General features: G+C 37.0%; 1 protein-coding gene across 1 annotated transcript in view; it reads left to right on the top strand.

Moving 5' to 3' along the window:
- Nucleotides 1-14592, top strand: part of KDM6A (lysine demethylase 6A) — a 142925-nt gene that overhangs the window by 108264 nt on the left and 20069 nt on the right. Inside the window, exons 20-22 of the mRNA XM_032449218.1 lie at nt 10946-11075; nt 12595-12700; nt 13294-13499. Coding sequence (XP_032305109.1) covers nt 10946-11075; nt 12595-12700; nt 13294-13499 — 442 coding nt within the window. The remainder of the gene's footprint in view (nt 1-10945; nt 11076-12594; nt 12701-13293; nt 13500-14592) is intronic.

Below are 14592 nucleotides of genomic sequence, written 5' to 3'. Positions count from 1 at the left end.
GTGACTTCTGGCAAAGATGCTACTCTGTAAGCTGCAGTGATTGTGGCATAGAAATGCAGCCAGTAGCCTTTAGCAGAGGATGCTGGTGGGCTTGAGGGCAGCCCTTTTTTTTAATCTGCTGCAGATAAATCTGCTGGTGTTCACCTCTGACACATAAGTCTCATCCCCTTGATAGGCATGTTAGCACTTGAAGGATTAGGCTTGTTTTTATCTCCAACTAGTCAACTTACAAGTACTTCCTTAGCACTTCTAGTGGTTTTCTGGGTTTTGGCTTACTAAAGAGGAGTGTGGAAGAAGCGCCGGATTCCAATCCTTGAGATTTGTACATACTTTCTTTTGCAGTTTATTTCTTATCTCAGAATTGATGTATCACCAAAAATGGAAAAGAAACGAAAAAAACTTCTGTGAGGATGGCATAGTTTAGGCTATTGCTTTGAGTTATTGGTGAGACAGTGCTGCAGTTGTAGGTAGGAACCTTCAGCAAAAGATCAGGTTAATATATTCAGTCAGTGCTCCTCAGCAATAGACACTGTGATGTTATGCACTGAAAAAATATCTACGTAGGAAAATGAACTCACTGTAAATTCTGTGTTTACTATAGGTAACTATCATGTATTAATGCACTGTATTATCAGTCTTAATATGCATTAAACATAAGATAGTTTATCCAGAAATCAAAATGACCATTTAGGGTATGTATTTTCTGTAACTGTGTCTTATATTTGATGTCATTTGTGGAATAAGCTTTATAAGTGGCCTGTAAAGTTCATGGAAGTCCCTTTAACCATCATGAGCACGTGATTTTTGAATGTTACGGTTTGTACTCTAACTGCTCTTTGCCATACGTACTGTGCTTGCAGTTCTTTTGGTTGTAAGTGTCATTTATACTTTTGTGGTGTAAGAATTGTTGGCATCTTTAATATCTCAAAACTTTTACTCAGAAATACTTGTTTGGAATTGTGTAGCTACAACTGTGATGCTTTGCGGTATGACCCTTTTGGTTGTTGAGGAAGTGGTAAAAGTGTATTTACTACCTTTTTTTACTGCACCTACATAAATCAGTTAAATGCCAAGGGCTGCATCTGGTACCGTGATTATGTAAGTTACTGGTTTCTAATATACTGGGATTTAATCAGTACTGATCATGGTATAGCAGTCCATAGGCATCTGATACAAAAGTGTTTATAATGTTAAGAGATTGGATTAGTTGAATAACTTCAAAGTCTGAGGCACTTTAAATATTTGCTGTTAATTGAAGTCATAAGTGTTAAAGCTTTACATTTCCTAGAAAAGAAAGAATATTGAGTCTATAGGGAACATTTTTTGGTCGTCTTATACATGGTGAGTTTTATATTGCAGTGATCATTTTCAAGTGAAGTTTCTACTTCTGTTATCTTTTAAATTGGGACCGTGTATATGTTCTTGCAAGCAGACATCTAAAAATAACTTCCATGTCTGGTGTTGGAATAAGTGTAATGCAAATACACATAAAAGAAATTGTAGGATACGTTGAGTTCTTTCATGAAGTTTAGCTGGTTTCTGTCTTCAAAATGTGTTTAGCAGAAGTTTGCATTCAGCCTTCTTGGAAAGGGTAATGAGAAGTGCATTTCTGCTGCTTAGTGCTATATTCTGATTTAGTACACTGCTTACCGAATGATTCCTGGGTGAAATCTGTGACTTGTGTTCACTGGCAATAAGTTGGACATTTTTACTACAGAAATCCTAAGGCAGCTTTTAATGCATGTCCTTTTTTTTGTGCTCATTGATAGTAGTAGTATTCCAAGTGATGTTGATTACTAAAGGCTTCATTATTAACAGAAGAGGTATTAAAACTACTGGTGTATCTTTTCCAGCAGTATTTCACTGGGGTGCATATAATCTGCATTGTTTCCAAGCCTTGCGTAACTATAATTTATCAAGAGACATTAAGTTAGTGCCTGACCCCCTGTAGTTTGCAGGCGTGTAAAATGTGCCTTTTGCTGTTGTCACTGTGCTTACTGAGCAGAGATTCAGAGCTCCCTCTTCAGCCTGTCTGCACGTTCCTTCAAGAAAGGCAGAAGGCTTGATGTGTAGCTGAAAATGCTAAGAAAGATGAGCAACGGCAAAACTTGAGGACAGACTTCTTTTACTAACTGAGAGGTCAATAAATGCTTCAGCATGGGCTCAGACTATTGAGTTTACTCACTTTAACAGGACCTGTCCTAGTAGAACTGTGACTGCTGGAAAGTATCTGCATATCCTACTATAATAACAGAAGATTTGGTGGGGCTGTCAACACTGTATCAGTTACAACATTTTTAGGCTAAACCTAAAATGTAAAATAAAGTCAGGCAGATATTTTTACATATGTGAAAATTGTTTGGTGCTCATTAGTGCTGTTCCTGATTTGGGCTAGTGCTGGTTGCCTGTTAGAGAAAGGGCCCTGCCTACATGTTTTTTCATACTTATATTAACCTTGGATACTATGAACTTAATTAGGGCACGTTGACCTTTATACAGTGTAAGGTAAGGAAAAAATGAAATGTTGAAAGTATTTCTTGTAATGGTGATTACTTCTGATTGTTACCTACCTCTGTAAGTGGTATCTCGAGGTACAAAAGTGATTTAGAGACAAAAAGAAATGTGATCTTTAACATTACTGTAAAAGGTGCACGAAAGCTATTTGCAATTGAAGACCTGAAAATATCTTTTTTTTTTTTCCCTTTCTTTCTTTAAAAGCAAATGAAAAACAAACAAAAAACTGCTCAAGAATAAACTTCAAGCAGAGGGAAGGACTGGGGAGTTACTCTGCAGTAGCAGTTCTTAAATATTGGTGCTACACTGATTGTTCCATCAATACTCCTATTTAAAATGATAGATCAGAAAGATACTCTTGACTTCCTCTCTAATATTGATAATTACTTTCTATTCTGGCATATTGTTTTTGCTTTCTGGATGTACTTTCTTAATACAGTCTCTTGGTCTATTTTCCTGATGATATTATCCAGGGGTTGGGGGGAAAGACTTTTTGACAGGTGGGAACAATTGGATATATTTTGCTTTTATATATAGCTGGGGTTTTGTTTTATTTTCTTACTTATTTTTCTGTATTTGGCTCTGTTTACTATATGCTTACTTACAAGGCAGAATGTTTGATATCATGTATAAGTTCCATGGAAATGCACCAGAGGTCTGTTTATTACATGATCCTGTTTCAGATGCTTACAGATTTTTAATGAGTCTTAACGATGAGATGCCATTTTTTACATCTTTCAGACCCTACAGGTCTGTGTGTGTCTGGAGCAGAAACGACCTGAAATTACTAGCAGTTTGGCATTAAGTAATGCACAGCAGTTGATTCATAATGTAACTATGTTTGACACAGTTTGACCTACTGTGCAATAGTGAACTGCAATATAATGAAGTTCCTTATCTCACAGGACATATTTGACAGAAAGCAGAACTATAGTTGTAACTTCTATAAACTGGCTTGTTTGTTGATCTTGCTAGGATTTTGGTTGTCCTTTAAGGAACATCAGAGGTATGGAAGTTGTTTATTAAAAGGTAGAAGCAATTATTAGAAAAGGGGTCCAGGAATCATGCATTAAAAGAAAGAAAATGGAAGCAGAAAGGCAAAAATAAATGTTAGAAGCTTGCAGTTTTATTTTATGTAGACAAGTGGTGTCTTAAAATAATTGTGCAAGCAAAGCCATTGAATGAAAGGAGATACTTTGCATCATGAAGTGCAAAACACATGCCTAATAGGCAACTCCATTTGATTCTTTTCAGTTGCATCTGAATAGGTTGTCTGGGTTGTAGGAGCAGACTTGGTAAATGTTTTGTTTCATCAAAGACTGAAGTACATGCTTGTGTAGGGCAACACCATCCAGGGACACACACATGTCTTTATATCCGTCTTCCTCAGTGGGAGTGTTGAGGAAGAATCTAACAGAGATTCATTCTGTTTAAGTGTTGAGCTGAGGTTGTCTAGGACACTGAGGAGGGGTCAAGCAGAAAGTGCTGGAGTAGCTATGGATACTTCTCACAAGAGCTTCCCCTGAAGGGACTAGATGAGGTTCAGTGGAGAGCTAGAAGGAACTGAGAAATGCAGTCCCTGAACTGATGATTAAACTATGCAAATCTCATTAAGATGCTGTTCTGGAGAATAGTGAGATAATAAATGCACTCATCTTATTCAGCTGTTGTAGGACTGTACATACAGAAGGAACTGAGGAGGTGATTCTGGGTGCTGCACGGGTAATTTGCTTAATCTTACATTCTAGTCAAAGTGATGGCAATGGTCTATTTTAAGGTGATTATAAAGCAATTGAATTGTTATATTTTGAAATACAACAGTAAACTAAATTTCTTTAAGCTTATGAGCAAAATTGCAGATAAAAATGTATACGATGAAATTGATTGTTAGATTCTTGGAGAAAATCCCCCCATTGAGTAGAGGCCATTAAAAAGACCAAGCATAAATAGAAGTCTGTTGTGACTAAGAGAAGAAAATACACTGGTGGTAACTGTTTTGTTTGTTACTAGATAATCCAGTTGTTAAGAAGTGGAGAACAAAAAAAGAAGAGTGCTCTGTTTTGTCTGTCTGCCTATTGGGGCTCCTTTTAAAGAGTGTTATCAAAAACTCTTTCCGTGCTCACAGAAATTTAAGTATCGTTTCCCCATGAGCAATCCTTTTGAAAGGAGAGTTAATGAAATGTTGTCGCAAAACTTGAGACTTAAAACTTGAGCTGTTTATTTCAGATGAAATGATATCAGCCGATGTCTTGCTCCATTTCAACTGGTGCATCTCCTTAGCGTCTTAAAGGGATAATATGAAAAACACAGTGCCTTTCTCATTTAAGATGCTCCATCGTTTGTTCCCTTTGAAGCTGATGAGAGGTCTTTAAAAAAAAAAAAAAGTCACAAGGAAGCAGGTAGAAGAGTTAAGCAACCTCAGTTCAGCCGTAAGTTTGTGTGGTCACTTTTAGGGCAGTGTACAGAATGCCTAAGGGTAAAACTCACAGATGTATCTGAACTTGGAAGCTTTGCCAATTTGTCTTATCAGGGAAGGCAAATGAGATGTATGGACTTGATGGTAATGCCTATTGAAAGGGGCTGGCCTGCTTTTTGTAGTTTTTCTTTTGCTTGGTGTGTACAGTGAAAGAGTAGAGAGCAATCCATTGAGATAAGAAAGTGAAGGAGACCAGCAGAAATGAACTGTGTCTCAGAAAGGTTGTTTTAAAAGGATAGAAGTAGACTGACAAGCAGAGTGTAAAATGGTCTGGAAAATGGGCTGATAACTGGCCAGCATGTAAAGTGTAGGAAATAATCACATAATCACAGAATTATCAAGGTTGGAAAAGACCTAGAAGATCATCTAGTCCAACCATTACCAATACTTCCCAGCTAAATCATATTCCTCAACACAACATCCAGACGTTTCTTGAACACTCCCATGGTCAATGACTCCACCACCTCCCTGGGCAGTGCATTCCAATGCCTGACTACCCTTTCCGAGAAGTAATACTTCCTAATGTCCAGCCTGAATCTCCCCTGGTGCAGCTTAAAACCATTCCCTCTAGTTCTAAAATGTTGTGAGGAGTGGAAAAAGCAGTTCCAAGGCTAAAGTGTATTAATGTGGGTTCCATGCTGATGCCAACATCAATGTGGCAGAAACAAAACCAGGGTGATCGTTCTGAAGGGCTTCCTGACAGTCAGCTGGGAAGTCAGTGAGTGAATCCGTGGGTCTGGAAAGTACAATCGCGAAGCAGGGAGTCTGCTTGGGAGAAGTACTTTGCAGAAACAGGAGCTGGATTAAGTCTGTGTTTTGCTCTTAAAAGCAATTCTTGTTTTATTGGGAGGCTTTTTTAGACTGTACACAAAAGGCTATTTTGGCTTACAGGCAAATTGTTCAATTGCTGTAAAGGCACCTTATTTCTGGCAAGTAAACTTCACTGGAGTAAAGGTTCGGAGAATAAAATCCTAAATGTTGTAGTTTCACAGTCTGAGCCCTGCTTAGAGTGATATATTCTGTTCTGTTACAGGAGAGCAAATACAGGAATACCTGAGAGTTAAGAAAAAAATAACATGTATTGTAACTGTTGCATTTAGTGAGGGGGAAGGTTAAAAGAAAGAAAAAGTTTGGTACCGCTAGTTTCAGTGCTTTTCTTAAATAAGTCATTAATGTGCTTCTGTTTGTCTTATTGTAATAGCTTAAGAACAAGGTGATTATCAAATGAAAGAGGAAGATGTAAGTCTTTTTAAAACACAGGAGAAAAGGAACATTTATTTCGTACATAACATGTAATTAACCTATGAAACTCTCTGCCAACCTATAGTACTGAGGTCAAAAACAGACCAGAATTAAAAAATGATTAGAAATATATTTGCATAATGAGAAAATCCACAATTATTTTGTAGGATTTTCAGCAGGTTTGAAAAAGAAAGATTCCTGGGAGTATTGCCAGCTAGTACCTGGTTGTGAAAGGCTGAAACGAAGAACTGCATTATAAACAGGTTGTGTAATTATCTGGCATTACTTGCATTTAACCGTAATGTAAGTTTGGCTTAATTTCTTTGAATTGCCCTTTTGAGAGTGAATCTTTCGACTGGCTGCAGAAGAAGCCTGGGGGGATGAGCTTCAGGCAGCCAGCACCAGGCACTGTGAATAGCCACCTCATTCCCAGCATGAGGAGTATTGATAGCCATTTCCCATGTTTTTGCCCCATGAAAGATATTAGTTATATCCATCAATTGTTAAGGAAGACTGGGTCTTTCTATTTTGCATCAAGGTTGGGTCAGTTCGTACTGTGCTTCGGCTTCCTTCTGCAAGTGCATTTTTAAAATGCTTTCTTCTTTATCAATTCTCTGTATGTTGAGTAATTCCGATGGATTTAAGATACAATATCACATAAATCCACTGTTCCTTATATTCATGCTAAATGTGATTTTTATGTGAGAAAGAGAGGGCATTAATTTTGTTCTTCAGAGTAACTATAATCTCCTGAGTGGTAAAACCCCACTAATTCTCATGCAGCTAATCCTCAAATAATAATTCACTTAAACTGACTTCACAACAAAAATAACTGCTTATGTGCAAATGATTGCAACGTGGCCTGTGAATTGTACCTTAAATGCAAATGCATAGATAGCTGGGAATCGCTCAGGAGTTTTTTCACTGTCCTCAAAAGTCACAGTCTTTTTAAAAAGGAGCAAATATTTAAAGTAGAGAAGCTGAGAGTTCTAGAAAACTCCTAGTAAAAGCTTAGAAACTATAGCCAGGAATGAAATAGAAGAAACACACACGCAAAAGCCAGTAATGCCTAGTATTTCTGATCAGAGATATTAAATAGTCAATACAGAGGCAGAAGATGCTAAATATTTTTGTTCAGGTCTTGGGAAAAAGGCAGATAGAGTGTTCACATTGTGGGATGCACAATAACCTGCTCTCTGTTTTTCACAGTGTTCAGGGAGGAGGACACTGAACCCTTATGTGATGTTTTCAAGTCAGAAGCCCAGATAACAGATGTCCTTGAGTTGTGAAAGAGCAGGCCGGAGCTGTTGTTGATCATACATACAGGTTTTTGATAGAAAAACAGAAAGAGTTGGATAGGACTTGAAAATTGCCAAGGGACTGATTTCAGAGTGGGATGACCACTGAAAATGTACTGCTGGCAGACTGGCATTAGGTCTGAGTGAAATAACAAAATCATTGAGGTGATTAATTTAATAAATGTAAAGGGTAGTAATTAATAATGAGTCCTGACTCATGGAAAATAAGTATTATGTTAACTATAATACTCTTGATATAGCTTAGCATCTTTAAAGTAAAACAGTTAAAATTAGTACCACTTTTTAATACATTTTGCTTCCAGCTTGCATAACATCTTCATTAGTAAGCGAGGGTAATGCAAAGTCAATACAATATCTATTGAAGTGAATAACAACCAACTGATATGTGTCATGTCATTGTTGCTGGGGTGAGTGGAGTTTCAGAGATGTTGCCCTGATGCTGGGATCTGGTTTCAGCCTTGTTTTCTCTTGTGGTGCAGGGCTCCAGATAGGGAATTCTTGGGTCTGAAGCAGCTGGCATCCATCATGCTTGGTGTGGGGCCATGGCAGCTTCTGAAGGAGCAACCAGGTTCCTTACCTATGCAGTGAAAACAGTAAACTGTAGGAAAGAGTGTGGCAGGCTGCTGGAGCAGGCTGTGCCATCTATCTTCATTTGTCAGAAGTCCGTAGATAAAGTGAAGTTACTTGTGTTAATATTTGCTGAAATCAGATACTGCGGAGTGCTCAGTGATGGAGAGTACAGGCCACTGTTGCAGAGCAAACTGGTTCACATGAGTGTATCTGGGAAGCATTGTGTTTTGTTACAGCCAGATGTGAAGTTGTGCTGTGGGAGGAAAGGAGTGTGAAGCATTTTTAGAAGGCGAGGGAATGTATCCTGGGAAGTGATAAAATGAAACATGGGTGTTTTAGTGAATCTGCTGATTGTTTATTCAAAAGATCAGTTAATCACATAAAATTCAAGCACCTATTTCATCTACCGCAGTTGGTGTCACTTGTAATTTGACTTTGATCCACAGGTTAGAACAGTTAGGTGATTTGTTGCTTTTACCTGTCAAACAAGGTGCTGCACATCATTCACACCTCTGTCCTTACCTTCATGAGGCTGACAACTACTCCTGGCTCTGTGGGAATGAAGGATGTTTTGCAGCCTGTATAGCCTGTGAAAATTCAATTTAAAGCAGTGATGGATGAAACCTGTTCGTCTAGTCATTCATCCATCATGGCATTGTAGCTGACTATTTGGGCATGCATTTTCTTTTCAGGGCCTGAGTTAAGCTTGTGTTTTGCATTTACTGTTTCTTTAAGCCCCTGTGAAATCCTGGGAAAAAAAAACAAAAAACATGATTGTAACAACAATGTGTGACTTTCCCTACAATCTCTGTGGTCAAAAACGATTTTTCTTTGGCCCTTTTCCTCTTGAAATTTCTGCACAGGGTTTAGGTATACAGTAGTCTCTCCTGCCTCTGCTGCCCCTTTTCCCTGAAGATCCTGTGTACTCTGAATTTACTAAGTGTTTGTCCTGCGTTGCTTACCTCCTTGTACCAGAAAGTGCCTGAGAAATGTTTCTCAATTCAAACTGATTTTTTTTTCCATAGTTCTGTTGGATACTAATGCTGTGGATTTGCTTTTCTTGATTTTATTTTCAGTTTCTTAATGCAAAGATTCCTTCTAATGACCACTCTTCAGATTTTAGTTGCATCTTGCACCTGTATTCTTGAATCTCGGCTTCGCACAGCCATCATTGATAACTTTCTTTAAGTAGTGGTGATTTTATATTGCCACGTTTCTATGTTTGTTTGTTTTTTTTCCATTTTTCTTTTCCTTTGTGGGGCAGCAGTAGCGTCTTTGCAAGAACTGTCTCAGACATTAAACACAGGTCAGTGACCTTTTGTCAAGTTGGATGATGCCTCATCAAATCTTCTGCTGAAAGCCTCTCTTCCAGTTTCTTCAAGGTTATAATCTATTTTGGAATTAGGCTCACCTAGCACAGAGAACAAGCTGTGTTTGGTATTTTGACTGGCATGCTTTGGAGACACTTGCTAAGTTTGTCTTTGTCTGTATTGCTCTGATCTCCCATCAGAGGATAGAAGTGTAGGAGATAGAAATCTGGCCTAAGTTGTCATGATGAACAAGTTTCTCGGGACGCTCATCTTTGCTACAGCCTGAGATACGTGTGACGTTTGTTCTTTAAAGTAATTGTCATAACAGTCAGTCTGTTGTCATCTTAAGCCCAAACTCCTTCTTACTCATGGTTTGTTGTAGCTTGATTTGAAATAATACTATCACGTGCCAGTGTTAAGACCTAGGATGTTTTTCAGCTTTGGTATCACAGTTTCTTTGTTACATCTTTGCTAGAAGTTTTGTCTAATACCGTGGCAGCTGTTGAAGAAGCTTCATTATCAGAACATGTTTTTGTAGCTAGTTTTATGAGGGTAAATGACTGAATCGTGCCTTAGCACATCCTATATCCTGGAGCACTGAGAAGTGGTAAGAACAGTAGCTAATGAATTAAGTGAGGTTGGAAAAAAAGATTTGAATATTAGTTGGAAGAAATTTAAAGCAGTTCAGTTATTTTTAACAAACAAAATTAAGGGATATCTCTGTTAATGAATACCTGGTGATAGTGACTAGAAATAGTGGATTCTCAATCTCTGCAATGATTTTCAGCACTGAAAGTCATTCATAATAGAAGAAGCTGACGTGTGTGCGGTAGGCTGTCCATGTCTCAAAACCTCCAGAGAAAGGTTTGCAATTACACTGAGCAAGGTCCTGAGTCAGGTACAAGTACAGTTGTTGAAACAGCAGCTTAACAAGAGTAGTTCTTTCTGGTGTTTTCCAAGCAATGAGGCAAAGTAATGGTGGTTCCTTCTAGCTTCAAAATGTGTAAATCAGGGAGAGGTAGATGGGTGGCTGTTTAATTTAGTGTTGTATGTTTCTATTTGTGTGACTCCATCATTGTTCTTCTTGCTGAGGCATTATCATTTTGCCACTACTCTGTTACAGTGCTGTGCATAGTATTACCAGACTGCACTATCTCTGTTGCTATGAATTCTTTATCCACCAGCCAGTGCCAGCCTAGTAAGGTTCTTCTGTTTCTATTTGAAAACTGCTTTCTGTGTTAGATTTGGCCAAATGAGTCATGCTGGCTTTTATTTAAATTGGCTTTATTTTTAACTTGTGGTGATGACATTGCAAATTGGAGAGGAAAATGGGAATAATTTTGGATAATATCAATTTATACAGTGAGAATACTTTATTAAAATATATATGAGCTTTATTCACATCTTGAATTACGGTTTCTAGTTACTGTCATCATTTTGCAGAAAAGATAACACTAATATTTTTTTGTTGTATTGGCCAAGTACTGATAGAGACAGCTTTTCTTTCCTTTTAGGAATCTGGGTAAAAATGGCTTATCTAACAGTAGTATTCTATTGGATAAATGCCCACCTCCACGACCACCACCTCCACCATACCCTCCCTTGCCAAAGGACAAGCTGAATCCACCTACACCTAGTATTTATGTAAGTAACGTAGAAGTAATTTGCTGACTGTATCCTGTTAATTATTTGGGTATGTGAGTTACAGTATGCAGCTCTTTTAAAGTTTTTTAAAGTTCACAGCTGAATTCTAGTTACAGTGTATGAACAAGACAAATGTTAGAATTGTACAGCTGTGAGTGAAGAAGAACAGCTTCAAAAAATTAGGTTTATTTCTTATTTACAATACAGGTGGAAAAGGCAGAAGCAGTTTGTGAGTTATAATGCACGGTATTTCAGGTGTATTTGTACATTTTTTGCAAATGACAGTTTTAGTGATAAATAAGCAAATGATTAAACCGAACTTTTCTAACAGTCTGTGTCAAAATATATTAGGGAAAATTAATTAAAGCTGAGATGATGGTAAGAACAAAATGTCATAAGTTAGGAAAATAAAAGTTTTATTTATAGAATAATTCCGTTGGAAGGGACCTGCAAAGATCATTGAATCCAACTGCCTTTTACAAAGATTTTTTCCTTATGCAACCATTGAAATTCCTGTTTCAGAAATAAACTTTGTAATAGATTTATGCAGTATTATAGATAACTTCCTTAATAATGGAATTGTAAACTGTAGTGTGTCCATACAGCTGGTATAAAAACCTCAGGATAGCTTTGCTCAGCTGAACTTTGGGACCAGAAGCACTTGGCTGTCTTTTGTGCTGCTATCCGTGCAGTCTGCCTAAGCACTAGATTTGGTTGGAAGCAATAGTGCTGCTCTTAGTGTTGAACCTGAGTTAATCTCCCTAATTAAGAGTCCGTTATAGCTTCCTTGAGTATTTGCAAAGCTGATAAATTCCCATGTTGCAGTATTCTGTGTAGATGTGCCAACATGGGTCCCGGAATTTAAGTACTGTGTTGTTTTGTTCATTGAAAGAGATGTCTTCAGCATATATTCAGTCTCTATCTACAGTGTCACTGATAGTTTGTTCACAGTCTGTCTGCAGGATTTTAAAAGACTCATAGCAATTAAAAATAAAAGTGAGGAGAAACTGCAGCATAAAATCGAGGTTGTAGATGTACAGAAGCGTAGGAGAAAGAAATCAATTTTTCCAGTTAACATGAGATATACTCTGAGTGTGCTCTTTTTAATTATACTGTTTCTTGTATACATTATCTGTAGGATTAGCTTTTTAAATTTAGAAAAGAATGTTAGTGTATTATCTTGCTCTTCAGAGAATTCTGCAGATTTAGAGAATTTACGGGGCTGCTGTCAGATAAAGAAATAAACTGCAGGAAACCTGAGTTGCAAAAGCTGAAGCAACCTGGGAATAATTCATGTCAAGAAATAAATTACAATAACGAATTAATTTCAGAAGGAGTAAACCCAGCTTATAGCATGGAATTGGTTGTGTGATGTTGCTATTCAATTGCCTCAATGTGAAGAAATGAGTAAAGTTCCCGTCTTCCTTCTGTTGCTTTATGTTTTTTATTGTTCTTTCTTATTTTACAAACGAGAAGTCTAAATTCATCTGATATCTAATATTGCATTGCAATTTTACAGTTGGAAAATAAACGAGATGCTTTCTTTCCACCTTTACATCAATTTTGTACAAATCCAAACAACCCTGTTACTGTAATACGTGGCCTTGCTGGAGCGCTTAAATTAGGTAACTTTCATTTGGTTACATTTTCTTTGTAAAAGTATATATATTTTTTAAATGGTGTTTCTCCGCTCTTAAAAGTGGATATTTCATTTGTATAGTACTTTATTATTGTTCTGTTTAGATTGATTAATGGAACGTGTTGTCACTGAGCTCACTGTCATTTCTAACCTAGATCAACTTTAAAAAAAGTTCCATCAGATATTGTTGATCGCAGACAGAAACTGAGCTGAGGGTATGGGAGCCTATACACAGACCTTTTTCCTTGTAAAAACTGTGCCTATGGGACTTCGTGCTTTGATTTAATGATCTCACTGTGAACATTCACAGAGCTCTAATTTTCTGAAAAATATTTAATTGTTAATTTAGTTACACATGTTTATGGATTTGTAGTTGGAATATAGTCTGTAAAATAGCTGGCAAGGTTTTTTTAGGCTTCTGCTGTTGGGGGGGGGGGAAGCCTTTAAAAAATTACCATAACTTATTTCCTACATATATGTTATAAATTGATCATATAACGTTAAGTATTAATATCATCTCTTCTAAAGCTTGTCATGTTTTAACAGCCATTTGTGATTTTGTTTTGCTTTGTTTATTAGATCTAGGACTCTTCTCTACTAAGACGTTGGTAGAAGCAAATAATGAACACGTAGTAGAAGTGAGGACGCAACTACTGCAGCCAGCAGATGAAAACTGGGACCCCACTGGAACAAAGAAAATCTGGCGTTGTGAAAGCAGTAGATCTCATACAACAATTGCTAAATATGCACAGTACCAGGCCTCCTCATTCCAGGAGTCTTTAAGGGTAAATATGTTGCTATTACATAAATTAGAATCTTGTAGCCTGCATATTAACTCTGGAATTAAGCTCTGTTAGTAACATCTACTGAAAAAGAAGTCAGGAAGTCGTTCAAGAAATGGAGACATTCCTACCAGCATGAAAAGCACAGATGAATTTACAGTCTGTTCTAAACAGAGTTAAATACTATACAGGATGTTCTCTCATGTGCTTAACATAGACTTCATTTTCTTAATATAAAGCTACTTAGTGTTACATATTTTAAAAACTTGTTAGCTTTAAGCATTCTTATGTTGATGTCAAAATTAATATTGAAATATTAAATATTTCAGATTTGTTTTTTAGTTATACCTCTTCAAATTTTACATGTGCTTTGAAATGATTCTTCATTCTTCGTTGTAAGCTGGATTAATTTGAATGTGACTTATAAGAAATTTACGCTTCTACTTTTAACGTAACTGTGTAAAATATCACAGAACCCTTGTTTCAGAAAAGTAACTGATGTACGAGTTACTGATGTGTTCCTAATTTAACATTATAGGAGCAGTTAGATATACAGAACAAAGAAGAAAGTGCACAGTGTTGTAAATATTGTACTAAATTGGTACTAAGTTTCAGTATTTTTGCTAAGTAGTGAACGCATCTTGGGAATTAGATACAGACACTCATCTAAGGCTAATGTTTCTGAGTGCTTTGAAAAGACTAGATTAAGGTGGAACAAGGACAAAGGGTATTATTGATCACTTGTTGATTAGAAAAAGGAGAAAAATGGAGAATTAGCTGTTGCAGTTTTCACTGCCATTTCACAAAAACAATGATGATTTCATTAAGAAGGGAAAGAGAAATTCCCTAATTCCTTGCATTACTGGAAAGGATTCGAAGCAAATGTATGCATGGTTGGAAAAAGGAGAAGGAAGAGTGGTTAAACATTCTAAGCAAGGTTGAAACAGAATGAGGAAAAGACACAGGAATACCATACAGGAAGCGGGGAGTGTTTAGGCAGAATAGTGTGTGGCTTGGCTTAATTTCAGTCATGAATGGGATTTTTCTTAAAGAGTTGCACCAGTGTTGTATTCTTGAGTATCGTTCTGGAAGAGAA

This window comes from Coturnix japonica, chromosome 1 (genome assembly GCF_001577835.2).
Source record: "Coturnix japonica isolate 7356 chromosome 1, Coturnix japonica 2.1, whole genome shotgun sequence".
Lineage (NCBI taxonomy): Eukaryota > Metazoa > Chordata > Aves > Galliformes > Phasianidae > Coturnix > Coturnix japonica.
Note: the sequence above shows the minus strand (reverse complement) of the source record. Positions and strands in the feature narration are given on the sequence as shown.